This window comes from Xenopus tropicalis, chromosome 4 (assembly GCF_000004195.4).
Source record: "Xenopus tropicalis strain Nigerian chromosome 4, UCB_Xtro_10.0, whole genome shotgun sequence".
Taxonomy (NCBI): domain Eukaryota; kingdom Metazoa; phylum Chordata; class Amphibia; order Anura; family Pipidae; genus Xenopus; species Xenopus tropicalis.
Window position 1 is genome coordinate 19,802,789 of NC_030680.2, and position 20,285 is coordinate 19,823,073.

At 47.5% G+C, this 20,285-nt stretch overlaps 1 protein-coding gene across 2 annotated transcripts in view; it reads right to left on the reverse strand.

Moving 5' to 3' along the window:
- Positions 1 to 20,285, reverse strand: part of LOC101734659 (cleavage stimulation factor subunit 3) — a 39,905-nt gene that overhangs the window by 11,558 nt on the left and 8,062 nt on the right. The window contains exon 7 of one of the 2 annotated variants that reach the window (XM_031900521.1): positions 15,648 to 15,745. The exons of the other annotated variant lie outside the window; for it this stretch is intronic. Within the exon in view, the coding sequence (XP_031756381.1) occupies positions 15,728 to 15,745 (18 nt within the window). The 3' untranslated portion in view covers positions 15,648 to 15,727. Of the gene's footprint in view, positions 1 to 15,647; positions 15,746 to 20,285 lie in introns of those variants that run through there. 2 annotated transcript variants of the gene reach the window in all.

The window sequence follows — 20,285 nt, forward strand, 5'->3', positions numbered from 1 at the left end:
GCGTATAGCACCTGGGTATAGCACCTGCGTACAGCACCTGGGTATAGCACCTGGGTATAGCACCTGCGTATAGCACCTGCGTACAGCACCTGGGTATAGCACCTGGGTATAGCACCTGCGTATAGCACCTGGGTATAGCACCTGCGTATAGCACCTGGGTATAGCACCTGGGTGTAGCACCTGGGTATAGCACCTGGGTATAGCACCGGTTCCACAAAAACAGGAGGAATGGCAGCTATAATTGGGGTGTCGGTGAAGGAGGCTTTGTAGGTCTTTACTGGGCAACATTTTGTATCTCTCAAATTGCCCTTCAGGGGCAAACTGGGTGCATAACTTACCATTCATCTTTTAGGGCAGGTGATAGGGATATTATAGATGTCAGGTCAGGCAAAAAACAATTTAATTTCAACTAGTGGGTCAGCCTTTATAACTGTATAACACCTGGGTATAGCACCTGGGTATAGTACCTGGGTATAGCACCTGGGTATAGCACCTGGGTATAGCACCTGCGTATAGCACCTTGGTACAGCACCTGGGTATAGCACCTGCGTATAGCACCTGGGTATAGCACCTGGGTATAGCACCTGGGTATAGCACCTGCGTATAGCACCTGGGTATAGCACCTGCGTATAGCACCTGGGTATAGCACCTGCGTATAGCACCTGGGTATAGCACCTGCGTATAGCACCTGGGTATAGCACCTGGGTATAGCACCTGGGTATAGCACCTGCGTATAGCACCTGCGTATAGCACCTGGGTATAGCACCTGGGTATAGCACCTGCGTATAGCACCTGCGTACAGCACCTGGGTATAGCACCTGGGTATAGCACCTGCATATAGCACCTGCGTACAGCACCTGGGTATAGCACCTGCGTATAGCACCTGGGTGTAGCACCTGGGTATAGCACCTGGGTATAGCACCGGTTCCACAAAAACAGGAGGAATGGCAGCTATAATTGGGGTGTCGGTGAAGGAGGCTTTGTAGGTCTTTACTGGGCAACATTTTGTATCTCTCAAATTGCCCTTCAGGGGCAAACTGGGTGCATAACTTACCATTCATCTTTTAGGGCAGGTGATAGGGATATTATAGATGTCAGGTCAGGCAAAAAACAATTTAATTTCAACTACTGGGTCAGCCTTTATAACTGTATAACACCTGGGTATAGCACCTGGGTATAGTACCTGGGTATAGCACCTGGGTATAGCACCTGGGTATAGCACCTGCGTATAGCACCTGGGTACAGCACCTGGGTATAGCACCTGGGTATAGCACCTGCGTATAGCACCTGGGTATAGCACCTGGGTATAGCACCTGCGTACAGCACCTGGGTATAGCACCTGCGTATAGCACCTGGGTATAGCACCTGGGTATAGCACCTGCGTATAGCACCTGGGTATAGCACCTGGGTATAGCACCTGGGTATAGCACCTGGGTATAGCACCTGGGTATAGCACCTGCTTATAGCACCTGGGTATAGCACCTGCGTATAGCACCTTGGTATAGCACCTGGGTATAGCACCTGGGTATAGCACCTGGGTATAGCACCTGCGTATAGCACCTGGGTATAGCACCTGCGTATAGCACCTGGGTATAGCACCTGCGTACAGCACCTGGGTATAGCACCTGGGTATAGCACCTGCGTATAGCACCTGCGTACAGCACCTGGGTATAGCACCTGGGTATAGCACCTGCGTATAGCACCTGGGTATAGCACCTGGGTATAGCACCTGGGTATAGCACCTGGGTATAGCACCTGGGTATAGCACCTGGGTATAGCACCGGTTCCACAAAAACAGGAGGAATGGCAGCTATAATTGGGGTGTCGGTGAAGGAGGCTTTGTAGGTCTTTACTGGGCAACATTTTGTATCTCTCAAATTGCCCTTCAGGGGCAAACTGGGTGCATAACTTACCATTCATCTTTTAGGGCAGGTGATAGGGATATTACAAATGTCAGGTCAGGCAAAAAACAATTTAATTTCAACTAGTGGGTCAGCCTTTATAACTGTATAACACCTGGGTATAGCACCTGGGTATAGTACCTGGGTATAGTACCTGGGTATAGCACCTGGGTATAGCACCTGGGTATAGCACCTGGGTATAGCACCTGCGTATAGCACCTGGGTATAGCACCTGCGTATAGCACCTGGGTATAGCACCTGGGTATAGCACCTGCGTATAGCACCTGCGTATAGCACCTGGGTACAGCACCTGGGTATAGCAACTGCGTACAGCACCTGGGTATAGCACCTGCATTTAGCACCTGCGTATAGCACCTGGGTATAGCACCTGGGTATAGCACCTGCGTATAGCACCTGGGTATAGCACCTGGGTATAGCACCTGCGTATAGCACCTGGGTATAGCACCTGCGTATAGCACCTGGGTATAGCACCTGGGTATAGCACCTGCGTATAGCACCTGGGTATAGCACCTGCGTATAGCACCTGGGTATAGCACCTGCGTATAGCACCTGGGTATAGCACCTGGGTATAGCACCTGCGTATAGCACCTGGGTATAGCACCTGGGTATAGCACCTGGGTATAGCACCTGGGTATAGCACCTGCGTATAGCACCTGGGTATAGCACCTGCGTATAGCACCTGGGTATAGCACCTGCGTATAGCACCTGGGTATAGCACCTGCGTATAGCACCTGGGTATAGCACCTGGGTATAGCACCTGCGTATAGCACCTGGGTATAGCACCTGCGTATAGCACCTGGGTATAGCACCTGGGTATAGCACCTGCGTATAGCACCTGGGTATAGAACCTGCGTATAGCACCTGGGTATAGCACCTGCGTATAGCACCTGGGTATAGCACCTGGGTATAGCACCTGCGTACAGCACCTGCTTATAGCACCTGGGTATAGCACCTGGGTATAGCACCTGCGTACAGCACCTGGGTATAGCACCTGCGTACAGCACCTGCTTATAGCACCTGGGTATAGCACCTGCGTACAGCACCTGGGTACAGCACCTGGGTATAGCACCTGGGTACAGCACCTGGGTATAGCACCTGCGTACAGCACCTGCTTATAGCACCTGGGTATAGCACCTGCGTACAGCACCTGGGTATAGCACCTGGGTATAGCACTTGGGTATAGCACCTGCGTATAGCACCTGGGTATAGCACCTGGGTATAGCACCTGCGTATAGCACCTGCGTATAGCACCTGGGTATAGCACCTGCGTATAGCACCTGCGTATAGCACCTGGGTATAGCACCTGCGTATAGCACCTGCGTACAGCACCTGGGTATAGCACCTGGGTATAGCACCTGCGTATAGCACCTGGGTATAGCACCTGGGTGTAGCACCTGGGTATAGCACCTGGGTATAGCACCGGTTCCCCAAAAACAGGAGGAATGGCAGCTATAACGGGGGTGTCGGTGAAGGAGGCTTTGTAGGTCTTTACTGGGCAACATTTTGTATCTCTCAAATTGCCCTTCAGGGGCAAACTGGGTGCATAACTTACCATTCATCTTTTAGGGCAGGTGATAGGGATATTATAGATGTCAGGTCAGGCAAAAAACAATTTAATTTCAACTAGTGGGTCAGCCTTTATAACTGTATAACACCTGGGTATAGCACCTGGGTATAGTACCTGGGTATAGCACCTGGGTATAGCACCTGGGTATAGCACCTGGGTATAGCACCTGCGTATAGCACCTGGGTATAGCACCTGCGTATAGCACCTGGGTATAGCACCTGGGTATAGCACCTGGGTATAGCACCTGCGTATAGCACCTGGGTATAGCACCTGGGTATAGCACCTGCGTATAGCACCTGGGTATAGCACCTGCGTATAGCACCTGGGTATAGCACCTGCGTATAGCACCTTGGTATAGCACCTAGGTATAGTACCTGGGTATAGCACCTGCGTACAGCACCTGGGTATAGCACCTGGGTATAGCACCTGGGTATAGCACCTGCGTACAGCACCTGGGTATAGCACCTGGGTATAGCACCTGGGTATAGCACCTGCGTATAGCACCTGCGTATAGCACCTGCGTATAGCACCTGGGTATAGCACCTGCGTATAGCACCTGGGTATAGCACCTGGGTGTAGCACCTGGGTATAGCACCGGTTCCACAAAAACAGGAGGAATGGCAGCTATAATGGCGGTGTCGGTGAAGGAGGCTTTGTAGGTCTTTACTGGGCAACATTTTGTATCTCTCAAATTGCCCTTCAGGGGCAAACTGGGTGCATAACATGCCCTGGCTTTACCCCCATCATTTTTCTGCTAGGCCCGCTGGCAACCCTAGTCCCAAATGTTACATGAATTGGAGGCTTAATGGAAAAAGTGGGTTTCTGATGGCAGTTCTCCATGGGGGACTGTATTTTTGTCACCCCCTGAGGCATATACTGGAAATACCTAATGGTTATTCCATAATATTTATATATTTTTTGTATTCTGATCTGTGCTCTTAGACCTGTGATGTGGGATTCCAGGACAAGTACCCTAAAATCAACCTTGAATACACCCTTTATGAAAACTCTGCCCCTTAGCGTTCTCTCGAACACAGTGGGGGCGTATATGAGAATGCTGAACACAGCTTAGGCAAAGCTGCCCACAGTGGCATAGGCCTAGTGATCTGGTTTGGCTATGTGATGCATTTAATGAATACTTAAAGTCATAGGCAGATTTTCAATAAGGCTAGGGGAGGCTAAGCCTCCCCAAACCTGCTTGGCATCTGTACCTTGATTGGTTAATTTTGCTGTCTGTCAAGAAAGCTGTGCTCTGATTGGAGAATCCACAAGAAGAAAGATCCAATCAGAGCACAGCGAATCGGCTTGCAGGAAAAGAAGATTTCCAGGACAATGCAGAAACGGAGTGAGGTTTTTTTTTGTTTCTTACAAAACCAGCACATTATATGCAGTGAGAAGCAGTGGGTACAGAGGGCAGATATTCAGGCCCTGGCACTATAACACTGGCACTGATACACAGCATTGACTCCACTGTAACTAAAATTTAAGAAAACAATGACAAAAGTAGAAAAAAAATAGTAAGTGCAAAAAACAACAACACATATATAAAAGCACAATGAGCTTTTTCAGGGGGAAAGAGTTAACTTACCATTCATCTTTTAGGGCAGGTGATAGGGATATTATAGATGTCAGGTCAGGCAAAAAACAATTTAATTTCAACTAGTGGGTCAGCCTTTATAACTGTATAACACCTGGGTATAGCACCTGGGTATAGCACCTGGGTATAGCACCTGGGTATAGCACCTGGGTATAGCACCTGCGTATAGCACCTGGGTATAGCACCTGGGTATAGCACCTGCGTATAGCACCTGGGTATAGCACCTGGGTATAGCACCTGCGTATAGCACCTGGGTATAGCACCTGCGTATAGCACCTGGGTATAGCACCTGGGTATAGCACCTGGGTATAGCACCTGCGTATAGCACATGGGTATAGCACCTGCCTATAGCACCTGGGTATAGCACCTGCGTATAGCATCTGGGTATAGCATCTGGGTATAGCACCTGGGTATAGCACCTGGGTATAGCACCTGCATATAGCACCTGGGTATAGCACCTGGGTATAGCACCTGGGTATAGCACCTGCGTATAGCACCTGGGTATAGCACCTGGGTATAGCACCTGGGTATAGCACCTGCGTATAGCACCTGGGTATAGCACCTGCGTATAGCACCTGGGTATATCACCTGCGTATAGCACCTGCATATAGCACCTGGGTATTGCACCTGCGTATAGCACCTGCACATACCAACTGGGTATAGCACCTGGGTATATCACCTGCGTATAGCACCTGCACATACCAACTGGGTATAGCACCTGCTTATAGCACCTGGGTATATCACCTGCGTATAGCACCTGCATATAGCACCTGGGTATAGCACCTGCGTATAGCACCTGCGTATAGCACCTGGGTATAGCACCTGCGTATAGCACCTGGGTATAGCACCTGGGTATAGCACCTGGGTATAGCACCTGGGTATAGCACCTGCGTATAGCACCTGGGTATAGCACCTGGGTATAGCACCTGCGTATAGCACCTGGGTATAGCACCTGCGTATAGCACCTGGGTATAGCACCTGCGTATAGCACCTTGGTATAGCACCTAGGTATAGTACCTGGGTATAGCACCTGCGTACAGCACCTTGGTATAGCACCTGGGTATAGCACCTGGGTATAGCACCTGCGTACAGCACCTGGGTATAGCACCTGGGTATAGCACCTGGGTATAGCACCTGCGTATAGCACCTGCGTATAGCACCTGCGTATAGCACCTGGGTATAGCACCTGCGTATAGCACCTGGGTATAGCACCTGGGTGTAGCACCTGGGTATAGCACCGGTTCCACAAAAACAGGAGGAATGGCAGCTATAATGGCGGTGTCGGTGAAGGAGGCTTTGTAGGTCTTTACTGGGCAACATTTTGTATCTCTCAAATTGCCCTTCAGGGGCAAACTGGGTGCATAACATGCCCTGGCTTTACCCCCATCATTTTTCGGCTAGGCCCGCTGGCAACCCTAGTCCCAAATGTTACATGAATTGGAGGCTTAATGGAAAAAGTGGGTTTCTGATGGCAGTTCTCCATGGGGGACTGTATTTTTGTCACCCCCTGAGGCATATACTGGAAATACCTAATGGTTATTCCATAATATTTATATATTTTTTGTATTCTGATCTGTGCTCTTAGACCTGTGATGTGGGATTCCAGGACAAGTACCCTAAAATCAACCTTGAATACACCCTTTATGAAAACTCTGCCCCTTAGCGTTCTCTCGAACACAGTGGGGGCGTATATGAGAATGCTGAACACAGCTTAGGCAAAGCTGCCCACAGTGGCATAGGCCTAGTGATCTGGTTTGGCTATGTGATGCATTTAATGAATACTTAAAGTCATAGGCAGATTTTCAATAAGGCTAGGGGAGGCTAAGCCTCCCCAAACCTGCTTGGCATCTGTACCTTGATTGGTTAATTTTGCTGTCTGTCAAGAAAGCTGTGCTCTGATTGGAGAATCCACAAGAAGAAAGATCCAATCAGAGCACAGCGAATCGGCTTGCAGGAAAAGAAGATTTCCAGGACAATGCAGAAACGGAGTGAGGTTTTTTTTTGTTTCTTACAAAACCAGCACATTATATGCAGTGAGAAGCAGTGGGTACAGAGGGCAGATATTCAGGCCCTGGCACTATAACACTGGCACTGATACACAGCATTGACTCCACTGTAACTAAAATTTAAGAAAACAATGACAATAGTAGAAAAAAAATAGTAAGTGCAAAAAACAACAACACATATATAAAAGCACAATGAGCTTTTTCAGGGGGAAAGAGTTAACTTACCATTCATCTTTTAGGGCAGGTGATAGGGATATTATAGATGTCAGGTCAGGCAAAAAACAATTTAATTTCAACTAGTGGGTCAGCCTTTATAACTGTATAACACCTGGGTATAGCACCTGGGTATAGCACCTGGGTATAGCACCTGGGTATAGCACCTGGGTATAGCACCTGCGTATAGCACCTGGGTATAGCACCTGGGTATAGCACCTGCGTATAGCACCTGGGTATAGCACCTGCGTATAGCACCTGGGTATAGCACCTGCGTATAGCACCTGGGTATAGCACCTGGGTATAGCACCTGGGTATAGCACCTGCGTATAGCACCTGGGTATAGCACCTGCGTATAGCACCTGGGTATAGCACCTGGGTATAGCACCTGCGTATAGCACATGGGTATAGCACCTGCCTATAGCACCTGGGTATAGCACCTGCGTATAGCATCTGGGTATAGCATCTGGGTATAGCACCTGGGTATAGCACCTGGGTATAGCACCTGCATATAGCACCTGGGTATAGCACCTGGGTATAGCACCTGGGTATAGCACCTGCGTATAGCACCTGGGTATAGCACCTGGGTATAGCACCTGGGTATAGCACCTGCGTATAGCACCTGGGTATAGCACCTGCGTATAGCACCTGGGTATATCACCTGCGTATAGCACCTGCATATAGCACCTGGGTATTGCACCTGCGTATAGCACCTGGGTATATCACCTGCGTATAGCACCTGCACATACCAACTGGGTATAGCACCTGCTTATAGCACCTGGGTATATCACCTGCGTATAGCACCTGCATATAGCACCTGGGTATAGCACCTGCGTATAGCACCTGGGTATAGCACCTGCGTATAGCACCTGGGTATAGCACCTGGGTATAGCACCTGGGTATAGCACCTGGGTATAGCACCTGGGTATAGCACCTGGGTATAGCACCTGCGTATAGCACCTGGGTATAGCACCTGCGTATAGCACCTGGGTATAGCACCTGGGTATAGCACCTGCGTATAGCACCTGGGTATAGCACCTGGGTATAGCACCTGCGTATAGCACCTGCATATAGCACCTGGGTATAGCACCTGGGTATAGCACCTGCGTATAGCACCTGCGTATAGCACCTGGGTATAGCACCTGCGTATAGCACCTGGGTATAGCACCTGGGTATAGCACCTGCGTATAGCACCTGGGTATAGCACCTGCGTATAGCACCTGGGTATAGCACCTGGGTATAGCACCTGCGTATAGCACCTGCATATAGCACCTGGGTATAGCACCTGCGTATAGCACCTGGGTATAGCACCTGCGTATAGCACCTGGGTATAGCACCTGTGTATACTACCTGTGTATAGCACCTGGGTATAGCACCTGTGTATAGTACCTGGGTATAGCACCTGTGTATAGTACCTGTGTATAGCACCTGGGTATAGCACCTGTGTATAGTACCTGTGTATAGTACCTGGGTATAGCACCTGTGTATAGTACCTGGGTATAGCACCTGTGTATAGTACCTGGGTATAGCACCTGTGTATAGTACCTGGGTATAGCACCTGTGTATAGTACCTGGGTATAGCACCTGTGTATAGTACCTGGGTATAGCACCTGGGTATAGCACCTGTGGGAGTGGGATGAAATCTGCAGCAAAAGTTCAGAGTTGGTTCTTAGGTAAAGTTACAGCTGCAGATTCTCATTTTCAGTCTTCATTTCTGCACTGCCCTTAGTTTGTAATATCTCCCGATCCCTGTCTGCATCTGTGCCTTGATTGGTCAATTTAGCTGTCTGTCAAGAAAGCTGTGCTCTGATTGGAGAATCCACAAGAAGAAAGATCCAATCAGAGCACAGCAGAACCGGCTTGCAGGAACAGATGATTTCCAGGACAGTGCAGAAATGGAGTGAGGGTTTTTTTGTTTCTTTTAAGGTGCCTAAGCAGGTTTGGGGAGGCTTAGCCTCTAGCCTTATTGAAAATCCGCCTATGCCCATCACCTTAATGTCCTGGCTTTCAAGTGACAACTATACACCATGGGATACTTGCAGCCCTTACCATTGATGCCAGTGGGAAGCACAACAATCAAATAACTTTTAATTTACAGTAGATTTGCCTGATGTACCAGTGAGTTTGTAAGTAACTTATGCTGACGTGCTCCCTATGTAGGCAGCTGTATCACACTGGGAGGGGTAATGCTATTTATGTAATGGAAAGTCTGAATATTGAATAGACTGCTTTATGAATAAAGTCATACAAGAATAAAAGTGTTAATCTTACCCTCCCTGATGTTTTATATGTGAAAGTATAACTGTGTATCCTGCTAATACTTAGGCCTTGCACCGCACCATCCTGTTTTGACACAAGGGGGTCCTTTGGTGCCTCAGCTCCACCATTTTATGCCAATCATTTCTGTGTATTAGTGGCTATTCCAGCACTGTGTATAGCAGCACGGCAGCATTTGTTGTCTCATTCATTTGGTCTCATTCGCTATTGCCCTGGGGTAATCTTTTTGGGGCAAAGTGACCAAGTGCAGTGCAAATATTATGTAGCATTCACCTCTGTATGTGAGTAGAAGCTATCTAATAAATATGTTGTATTTGGTCATCAGGAATGGAAACAACACAAGGAAGAAGGCTTATGTCCCACCCACAGTTGCTGTCACCCTCCCACCTGCCCCACCCACCTGGCAGGAAGCACCCACATTGAAGGACAGCCTGCCATTCTCTAGTACCCCCCCATCCGCATCGCTGAGCAGTCCTGCACCCGTAGCCCACCTTCTTGCCTCTCCATGTACCTCAAGGCCTATTCTACAGCACCCGACCTACAGTCCGTCTCACCCTAGTGGTGTCGTTACCAAGTTGCCGTGGGCATCAATCCCCGCCTCTTACCCTCCCCAACCATCCATCAGACTCAATTCAAACCAATGGTTCCATCCCATTCGTACATCATGGTGTCCAATGAGCCTACGAAACTCAGTCAGTATCCGTACATGTGAGATCTCAAGAACGCTCGGAGGAATCAAAGATTCAGACTTATTTCAAAGAAGAATTTAAACACATGGCCTTGTGGTAAATATGCCATGGCCCAAGAAATTAAGGATTTTTTTAAAAACTCATGTAGACGGGTGCAGTTTAAACAATGTTGAGCTATAAATAAAGAAAAACATTTGCACATTTGGTATAAATCGTCTTTGGTCCTGTTCTATTCTTCTATAGTAAATCTAGACAGGTGACTTACAGGGGGAGGAGCCCAATTTCCCTCCTGCTATTTGTTTATCCAATTGCCTTCTAACTTGTGCAAGACACGACTACATTTGGGAAGCCATTCAGTGTACAGGTTTAGAGCAGCGAATGCACACTATGTCAGCAGTGTCCTAGTAAGGCATTTTTACCTTCACTGTCCTCATTAAGGAAACCACAAGGCAATGCTGGAAAAAAAATTTAAAAAAATTAAAAAAAAAAAGAAAAAATAGTAGTACATTCCCTTTCTTGAGCAACAGGAGGCCCAAAGTTTCCCAGAAGCCTTATACTTGATAGGCCTTATTTCTTATAGCTTAGTCCCCCCAGCTCTTGTGCCAAGTCATTGCTGCAGTCTCTATCTGCCTATGTGACAATAGTACTCAGCGCTAAACGGGTCCCTTTAAATGAAAACTTCTTTGTGATGTGCTGAAAGTTGCTTGCAGCTTCCTTACAGAGTCCACTTCAATAAGGCCTCAATACGTATCCAAAACAACCGTATAGGAAGCGCATGAAAAATAAAAACAATATAAAACAAAAAGTGTAAAAGGCTAAATATAAGATATTAGACCCTAAGTGTATGTGTAACACGCTAAAACCCTATAAAATGGGGATTTCAGTGAAATCACGCAGCCACGTATGCTATCCCACTGGCGATTTACATTTTCGCCAGTGGGATGGCAATCCGGGGAGATTAGTCGCCCGCGAACAGGGAGTTTTGTTGCAGGCGACTAATCTCCCCGTGTGCCAGAGCCCTTAGGGGTGAATGAACTCCTCCTCCCCAACAATACAATAAAAAAGAGAAAAAAGTGTATATATTATATACACTTTAATCAGACTTGGGGTCATAAGAATACTTTGAAGGGCCATATCTGGCCCCTGGGGCCTCCAGTTGGACAGCTTAGACTTAACCCATTCAATGATTATGTGACCTAAGGGCTAAGTCTGATTCCCTGTCTCTTAGTTTAGTGGCACCTGTTGCCACATACCTGTTTGCTTTAGTTATAAAATACTGTGCTGCCAGGCCGGCCTTGAGGGATCTTGGGGTCCCATACTATTTAGCTAGCAGGCCCCTACCACCCTGGGTGCTCCAGCTATTGCTCCACCTTTTTCCTGTGTCCCCGGGACCCCAATTAAATAAAATGGCTTTTAAATCAAATGTTATGCCTCCCATGCCCCGAAATGTATTAACTACAGAACACACTAACCCTCTGATTGAACTGCCCCAACATTCCTTGTAGATTGTAAGCTCTTTTGGGCAGGGCTCTCTCCACCTCTTGTATCGGTTATTGATTGCTTTATATGTTACTCTGTATGTCCAATGTATGAAACCCACTTATTGTACAGCGCTGCAGGATATGTTGGCGGTTTATAAATAAATGTTGTTTATCCTGAAGAAAATGTGAGTGGTGCTTGCCGTGGCAAAACTCGTGCCCCAATATTACAATGTTTCCTTCAGTTCTCTGTGACAATTGCCCCTGCTGGGGCAATTAACCGCCCACCCCTCAGAAAAGTCATAGCACCCCATTTCCGAATAAGTCGCACGGCTTGACACCTCATTCACGGGTCTACGACAAATGGTGGTTAATTGCCCCCTGCTGGGGCAAGTAACCGCCCACCCCTCAAAAAAGTCAAAGCACCCCATTCCCGAATAAGCCGCATGGTTTGACACCTCATTCACGGGTCTACGACAAACGGTGGTTAATTGCCCCCTGCTGGAGCAATTAACTGCCCACCCCTAAGAAAAGTCATAGCACCCCATTCCCGAATAAGCCGCACGGTTTGACACTTCATTCATGGGTCTACAACAAACGGTGGTTAATTGCCCCTTGCTGGGGCAATTAACCCCCCACCCCTCAGGAAAGTCATAGCACCCCATTCCTGAATAAGCCGCACGGTTTGACACCTCATTCATGGGTCTACAACAAACGGTGGTTAATTGCCCCCTGCTGGGGAAATTAACCACCCACCCCTCAAAGAAGTCATAGCACCCCATTCCCGAATAAGCCGCACGGTTTGACACCTCATTCATGGGTCTACGCCAAACGGTGGTTAATTGCCCCCTGCCGGGGCAATTAACCGCCCACCCCTCAAAAAAGTCATAGCACCCCATTCCCGAATAAGCCGCATGGTTTGACACCTCATTCACGGGTCTACGACAAACGGTGGTTAATTGCCCCCTGCTGGAGCAATTAACTGCCCACCCCTAAGAAAAGTCATAGCACCCCATTCCCGAATAAGCCGCACGGTTTGACACCTCATTCATGGGTCTACAACAAACGGTGGTTAATTGCCCCCTGCTGGGGCAATTAACCCCCCACCCCTCAGGAAAGTCATAGCACCCCATTCCTGAATAAGCCGCACGGTTTGACACCTCATTCATGGGTCTACAACAAACGGTGGTAAATTGCCCCCTGCTGGGGAAATTAACCACCCACCCCTCAAAGAAGTCATAGCACCCCATTCCCGAATAAGCCGCACGGTTTGACACCTCATTCATGGGTCTACGCCAAACGGTGGTTAATTGCCCCCTGCCGGGGCAATTAACCCCCCACCCCTCAGAAAAGTCATAGCACCCCATTACTGAATAAGCCGCACGGTTTGACACCTCATTCATGGGTCTACGACAAACTAGTTATTCACCAAAATCCCCATTTTAAGTCAATAGGGCAAATTTGGGGACCTCTTTTGCCCCGGGGGTAAAACTTATACCCTTGTGCGGGGTATCTTCTGACACAGGTTGCAAACCTCTTCAAATGTGGTAAATTTCACGTTTCTAAACAATTCCCTCTCTGCGCTACAATCCGTCAAATTTGGCCAATTGGGATTCAATGGGATTCTTGGGCCGGTTAAGTTCTCTGTGACAATTGCCCTGCCCACCCCTCAGAAAAGTCATAGCACCCCATTCCCGAATAAGCCACACGGTTTGACACCTCATTCATGGGTCTACGACAAACGGTGGTTAATTGCCCCCTGCTGGGGCAATTAACCGCCCACCCCTCAGAAAAGTCATAGCACCCATTCCCGAATAAGCCGCACGGTTTGACACCCCATTCATGGGTCTACGACAAACGGTGGTTAATTGCCCCCTGCTGGGGCAATTAACCCCCCACCCCTCAGGAAAGTCATAGCACCCCATTTCTGAATAAGCCGCACGGTTTGACACCTCATTCATGGGTCTACGACAAACGGTGGTTAATTGCCCCCTGCTGGGGCAATTAACCGCCCACCCCACAGAAAAGTCATAGCACCCGCACGGTTTGACACCCCACTCATGGGTCTACGACAAACTAGTTATTCACCAAAATCCCCATTATAAGTCAATGGGGCAAATTTGGGGACCTCTCTTGCCCCGGAGGTAAAGCTTATACCCTTGTGCGGGGTATCTTCTGACACAGGTTGCAAACCTCTTCAAATATGGTAAATTTCACGTTTCTAAACAATTCCCTCTCTGCGCTACAATCCGTCAAATTTGGCCTCAATGTTAAGTCAATGGGATTCTTGGGCCAGTTAAGTTCTCTGTGACAATTGCCCCTGCTGGGGCAATTAACTGCCCACCCCTCAGAAAAGTCATAGCACCCCATTCCCGAATAAGCCACATGGTTTGACACCTCATTCATGGGTCTACGACAAACGGTGGTTAATTGCCCCCTGCTGGGGCAATTAACCCCCCACCCCTCAGGAAAGTCATAGCACCCTATTCCTGAATAAGCCGCACGATTTGACACCTCATTCATGGGTCTACGACAAACGGTGGTTAATTGCCCCCTGCTGGCACTGCCATAAGTCTGGCGCCGCCATAAGTCTGGCGCCGCCATAAGTCTGACGCCGCCATAAGTCTGATGGCTGACGGTTGGTACTTGCCTGGGAGAGACCACGGGCTGAAGTAAGGGAGACAGTAATGATTGTCTTTAATTGCTCTGCTCCCCAGTTTAGTTTTAACTGTCACTTGGTTGCTAGGGTCCCACTTACATGTGTAGCAAACTTGCAGCCAATCACAGTGGGAATAGGAAAGCACATTGGCCGCACGGCTTACTGTCAGTTAAAATAACGGTTTTTCTCACTTTCATTTCTGGCATCAGAGGTAAGTGGAGCGCGCCACACGCTGGGGGGGGACATTTCAGGAAAATAATGGCATAAATGCATAAAATGGCTATGTAATTGCGTCACTAGGTAGCGCCTGGGATATTGGCGTTGGTTTTGCACATATTCGGTCAGTTTAATAAATATAAAATGGGATTATGGGAGGGTTGGGGTTGGGGAGCAGGGAGACTACAAACCTCTCAGGATAAATACAAGGAAAACATAATATTTGGGGTTCAGAATTATCTTCTAATATTAATATTCACATTTCCCTGTATTTTTATGTGTATTTTAAAATGTATAAGTTTAAAACTTATTGGGGAAAAGTCTGGAATGTCCCATTGTCCCACCCACTAACGGGCGCTCTGGTTTGGGGGACAGTTGGGCACTTGGTCTTCAGGTTCCACTTCTAATGCTATTAATACTCCTATTTCTCTCTTTATCTCACTTTGTATATTAAATTACTTTCTGTAAATGATATTTAGGGAGAAATCTCAGAGTTGTCACTTCCCAGCCACTAATGCTGCCTGAGGCTGGTGACAGTTAATGACAGTTAATGACAGTTAATGACAGTTAATGGCAGCCATTGCTTTCCTCTGATCTGAAACTTACAATGCTTATTCAAAATATACCCATGGTGAAACAGTCATTTCAGTTAGAGTGGGAAAAGGATTTAAATATAGAAATAAACGAGCGGGATTGGGAGAAAATCTTTTCTACAATACATAAATCTTCACGGGCTGTGCGGGTGAGAGAAATGAATTATAAATTGGCCACTAGATGGCATTACACTCCAGTAAAGTTAAAGAAAATGTAGAGTGATAGCTCAGATTTATGCTGGAGATGTGGGCTTGATATAGGAACCCATCCACATATCTGGTATACTTGCCCTATCTTAAGACAATTCTGGGCTAAAATTATTTCAGCTATATTTAATATTACTCGGATTGTACTATAAGATACAGAGGTTTCGATGATTCTCTTATATTTCACTCCCCGGGAAAAGTCAGTTTTATCCGACCCACTTACTCTTCATTTACTCCATGCAGCGAAAACCTTGATCCCTCGCAACTGGAAATCGGTGACACCCCCGTCTTATGCGGAGTGGGTTAACCTAGTGGAAGATACTAGAAAAATGGAAGAAATTTCCCACATTTTGCATAAAACGAGCACGCACTTAGAAACATTGTTTCTCACGCTTTTTTTGATTAGTATACTAGGATAGATAGAGAAACCATTGACAATAACGAAATTGCATGATAGATGTACTGCGCAGGTTAATATACACTTGTTGCCAGGAACTGAGGTTAAAGAAGCTGTTTTTGGTTTGGTCTACGCTATGTCTTGAATTTTCCCTCCACCCCTTTTTTTCCTTCTGTATCCCCTATATTTGTTCACAAAAACAATAAAGAGAGAATAAAAAAAAAAAAAGAAAAAAAGAAACTTACAATGCTCCCTCCATCCTCCTATCAGACCTGCAGCCTGTAGTCCTATAACTGTCACTGACCTACATGTCCCAGCATCCCCTATCAGACCTGCAGCCTGTAGTCCTATAACTGTAATTGGCCTACATGTCCCAGCATCCCCTATCAGACCCGCAGCCTGTAGTCCTATAACTGTCACTGACCTACATGTCCCAGCATCCCCTATCAGACCTGCAGCCTGTAGTCCTATAACTGTCACTGACCTACATGTCCCAGCATCCCCTATCAGACCTGCAGCCTGTAGTCCTATAACTGTCACTGACCTACATGTCCCAGCATCCCCTATCAGACCTGCAGCCTGTAGTCCTATAACTGTAATTGGCCTACATGTCCCAGCATCCCCTATCAGACCTGCAGCCTGTAGTCCTATAACTGTCACTGACCTACATGTCCCAGCATCCCCTATCAGACCTGCAGCCTGTAGTCCTATAACTGTCACTGACCTACATGTCCCAGCATCCCCTATCAGACCTGCAGCCTGTAGTCCTATAACTGTAATTGGCCTACATGTCCCAGCATCCCCTATCAGACCTGCAGCCTGTAGTCCTATAACTGTCACTGACCTACATGTCCCAGCATCCCCTATCAGACCTGCAGCCTATAGTCCTATAACTGTCACTGACCTACATGTCCCAGCATCCCCTATCAAACTTGCAGCCTGTAGTCCTATAACTGTAATTGGCCTACATCTCCCAGCATCCCCTATCAGACCTGCAGCCTGTAGTCCTATAACTGTCACTGACCTACATGTCCCAGCATCCCCTATCAGACCTGCAGCCTGTAGTCCTATAACTGTCACTGACCTACATGTCCCAGCATCCCCTATCAGACCTGCAGCCTGTAGTCCTATAACTGTCACTGACCTACATGTCCCAGCATCCCCTATCAGACCTGCAGCCTGTAGTCCTATATGTATTGGTACATTCTGTTTAACACTCAGACTCTCAGTATCTTTTCCTATTAATGATGGCATCACATGGGCTGGAGCAAGGGATTGTGGGAGTTCTAGTAACAGCTGAGCGCTTCATGTTATGTAGCCATGATCTCTAACAGGAGGGCCCCCACCAATCACAACTGGCATATACCACTACCCAAAGGCCCTGCTTTATCTATGCCCATTCTCATGGGAACCCCTAAAAGCTGGGGGGGATTTAAAGGGGCAAATGATCAGATATTATTTTACAGACGGGTGAGATTTAGATGGGAACAGATCAGCAGGTCCCCTCACTATCCGGCCATTTGTTTCCTAGAAGTTCTGCTCTGCCCAGAGATTTGCCCACAGTTATTTTGCTCCTATATATATTAGGCAGGTAGGAGGTCAGTACAAGATGGCACATCTGTCCCATCAGCTGGGTGCCATGTATAATGCCAGGCATGACAGGAGCGCATTGGAGTATAACAGTGTCAGTTCCCCAACTTGTGGCCCCCCAGCTGTTGCTACGGCTCCCTGCTTCCCTGTCAGATCTCCAACCTATGGCGCTCAGTTGTTTGTGACCAATAAAGTATGGTGGGGATATCGTGCTGCTGTGAGGCTGCTCCCCATCAGCAGGGACTGGGCCTCATGTTATAATAGAAGGGAGGAGGGATGGTGCCAAATACAGGGCAATGCTGCAACCTGTTTCACTCTCATTTCAAGGGGAACTTCACCTTATATGTTGTTATTGCACAGATTTATGTTTAGGATACCAACCTGAGACAGTGTCACATTGCAGAAAAATATCATTTCACAATTTTGACTGAACAACATATTCATTTAGGGTCTGTTTGTAAAATGGGAGAACTGGTCGAGGGTGTGAGTACTTATATAAGGCAGTGTATCCTGATGTGTGTAGCAGAGAGGGCCGGTACATATGAGCTCACAATCTCTTTTTTCCTTCTCCCCATAAAGTGAAAATTGTGAGCGATTACGAGCGATTACGAGCGATTCTGAGCGACTTTGGCGAGATTTTTTGTCTTTTTTTTAGAGATATTCAGCGAGTTTCCAACTCATTTTTGACGTTTCTTAGGAAATAACATCTTCCATAGACGTCTGCTGATATCTCTTTTTTATACCCAACTGCTCTTTTAAGAGCAAGAAGACTGGGGCGCAATGCTATCCTGCGCCCCCTGGAGGAAGGTAAGGGAGCCGCTATGGTTACATTTGAATGAAGGGTCTGGATGTACAGAGTATAGAATGTAACAGAATCTTTCTCTTTTCCCTCAGCGAGAGGCAGGATCCAGACCCCTCTCCGAGATTTATAAGGTGAGTAAAAAAGAGGGTAAAACTGTGCCCCACTCACTGCTACTGCTGTAGGGGCTGCAGGTTTTGTACCCCAGGGAATATTATGTTATCAATAAAATCCCCCTTTTATTCTATTTTCCAGCCTCCTGATGGTCGGCTGACCAAGGGTGTGCTCCTCGGAAAGGGCGGCACTGCAGCCGTTTACAAGGTAAGGGGTCAGGGGTGAAAGTGCTGCCCCTGCTGTGCCCAGGATCCCAATCGCTAATAACCAGATAGTTTTGTGCCCTGAGCCTAAAGAACAAACACCGGCTCATCACACATTGGGCTGCTTTAGGCAGGCATATCAGACTGCTGTTTCTTGAATGTAAGTGACACCTTTCTGTCTGTGTTACAGGGTCTCCATCATCGAAGAGGAGTGGTGGCTGTGAAGATGGCGAACATCAGCTGGGTAGGGAATCTTTCTAGTTCCATTCTCCATATCATTCCTATTGGTGGGGTTGCCTATGGGAGCTAAAGGTTTTTTTTTATTATTCCACCTCAGGATGAGGAGTCGGTGCGCAGGGAGCTGAGGTTTCTCCGGCAGTTCGGCGGCCACAAGAACGTCGCCGATTTCCACGGAGCCTATTACCAGGCTCCAATGGAGGAGGGCCAATCGGAGTTCCTGGAAGTAAGGAATTATTTGCTGTATCTTGTTCCTCCCTCTTGTGCCAAAGAGATCTCCATTGGAGGAGATATAATCCCCGGCCTGACACCATTTCTTTCTATTGCAGGTTGTTCTTGAGTTCTGTGAGGGAGGCACCCTCCATGATCTCAGCAACAACAACGGCCAATCCCTGAAGGAGCCCTGGATTGGCTACATCTGCAGGGAAGTATTAAAGGTAAGGCCAGAATAACCCCTTAAAGACTCGTCTATGATTCTGCATTACATATATATTTATTTATTCTTTACAGATCATCATTCTGTTAAAATGTCTTACACTCTTGGGAATATTTAGATTTATGTCCGTTATATTCTTATAACCTATATCTCAATCCCCCCAGGGGCTCCACCACATCCACCAGCACCGGGCCGTACATAGGGACATCAAGGGCCCGAACATCATGCTGACGAAGAAGGGGAGAGTGAAGCTGAGTGAGTAAAACTTCATCATTCAGGTTTTTATTGTATTGCATTTAAAAAAATGTATTTTTTCATTGATAAATATAATCTGTCATTTCAGTCGACTTTGGACTCTGCTGGGACCTGGACCCACAGACTGGACTGTGCAAGCAGCCTGACGGGACTGCACACTGGATGGCACCCGAGACCTTTAGGTGGAATGGCGTGGAACTGGCATATGACACCAAAGTGAGTTGTACCTATAATACTTGGCACAACAGGGTGCATTTACCTATCAATGTTAATGGGACATAGAAGCAGTGGGAGGAGCCGATGGCACTTTCCTTCAGCCTCTCCCCTCCTCTCTGCACAAATGGGTGCTGCGTTCAGTTAGGGGCAGTTCAGGTTACAAGGGAACTAAACATAAAGCCATTGGGGCCATTTCTTCCATCAGTGCTAGGTAGGCCCGGATGGGGATTTACTATAGGCCCTGCTATTCCAAGTGCACAGGGGCCCAAACAGCTCCCCACAAGCCCAATAAATAGTGACTGTCTATGGCATCTTACAGCAGCCCCTCTGGCATTTGCCAGAACCCACAGATTGCCAGTCTGGGCCTGGTGCTAAGTGGCCCAGTTCTAATTGATTCTACATTTTCCATTCATTGTATGCAGGCACTGATGGAAGAACCACCCCAGTAACAACTGAATCACCCACTAACCCAGTTCCCTCCTTCTAACGCTGTTTGGTGTCTCTTTTCCAGTGTGACATCTGGTCGCTGGGGATAACCGCCATCGAAATGGCCGAGGGAAAGCCACGTAAGTAAATCACAACAATTGTGGGTACTTGTGGATATTTATTCTTTA